This window comes from Limulus polyphemus, unplaced genomic scaffold, assembly GCF_000517525.1.
Source record: "Limulus polyphemus unplaced genomic scaffold, Limulus_polyphemus-2.1.2 Scaffold295, whole genome shotgun sequence".
In the NCBI taxonomy this organism is placed as follows: domain Eukaryota; kingdom Metazoa; phylum Arthropoda; class Merostomata; order Xiphosura; family Limulidae; genus Limulus; species Limulus polyphemus.
In genome coordinates, this window is record NW_013665905.1 from 44,461 (window position 1) to 45,689 (window position 1,229).

At 29.9% G+C, this 1,229-nt stretch overlaps 1 protein-coding gene across 2 annotated transcripts in view; it reads left to right on the forward strand.

Moving 5' to 3' along the window:
- The window catches only part of LOC106457144 (serine/threonine-protein phosphatase 4 regulatory subunit 3A-like), a 58,604-nt gene that overhangs the window by 35,047 nt on the left and 22,328 nt on the right, over positions 1-1,229 (forward strand). For both annotated transcript variants that reach the window (XM_013916531.2, XM_013916532.2), the window contains exon 13: positions 751-909. In XM_013916531.2, the coding sequence (XP_013771985.1) occupies positions 751-909 (159 nt within the window). The remainder of the gene's footprint in view (positions 1-750; positions 910-1,229) is intronic.

Consider the following 1,229-nt stretch of genomic DNA (forward strand, 5'->3'; position numbering starts at 1 on the left):
AAAAACAGTTACACGAGTATTAAACTACAATAAGATTCAATCTGGGAAACATTTTATGATTGAAACTTGGCTTAGAATAACTTAGTAACAACAACAACAAAAAAAAATGAGAGAGAGATCGCATAGCATAAAGTTGCTCAAGAAAAAGTTTAAATAAGCCAAAATATTTATCCCTGAAATTACCTTCTGTTTTCACTGTATAATACATTTGTCTGTGAGAGGCTTAAGGATGGTAATTAGTGATGAGTTTAGGACATTTGTTGTATGTTTGTACAAACATTTGCTGAGATTTCAGGTTTTGGATGTTTTGAAATTGAAGAGTTTATTTATAAAAGCTGTAAACATTACAATAACTTAAAGTTCCTTACCAGAGTACTTTGTCAACAGAAAAATCCTGAATGAAAACAAGTCAAAAGGGATTTGAGCTGCAAGGCATTCACTGAATTCATAACATGTTGCTATTAAACCTCAGATTTCCTTAATACCCTGTAAGGACATTTGAGTTATTTCTAAGTTTATTGTGTGTAAATGTAGAATGTATTGTGTGTAGAATGGAACAAAGTTAAATGCAATTGTTGAAACAATTTTTTTGAAGCTTTATAGTGTCCGTTATGATTTGTGTTTAAGTGGAATGCACCTGAAGAAGCTGTAAAGTGAAATGTTGAGTGTTCAATTAAAGAAAATTAATAAATTTTGGTATTTTAAGGGCATTTATTTGTAGTATTAAAAATATTTTTTTTCCTAATATAGAGGACAGTCAAACAGCACAGTTACTTGGTCTGATAATGGAACTTCTAACATTTTGTGTGGAACACCACACCTACCATATAAAAAACTACATTCTTCACAAGGACCTACTTAGGAGGATTCTTGTTCTCTTGAAATCAAAACACACATTCCTTGTTCTCTGTAAGTAGGGAATGAAGTTTTTTTGTTTTATTCTATATTCTCTAAACTGTATAACAATCACAGGAATGTTAAATGTACCAACTAGTTTTTTTTACAAGTAATAATAAACATTTTATAAATGTAAAATGATGTAGGAATGGCAGTGCCAAAAAGAATGGGAAAAAGAACACATGGATGATATAGCTATACATAGATCATCTCTTCGTGACTTTCAATATTAAAATTTAATGTTACACTGTTTGGTACCTGATGATGACAAAACTTTATCTAAACGTTGTACATTTGCTGTTATGTTAAACTTATATTAAAGTTTTTCTTCA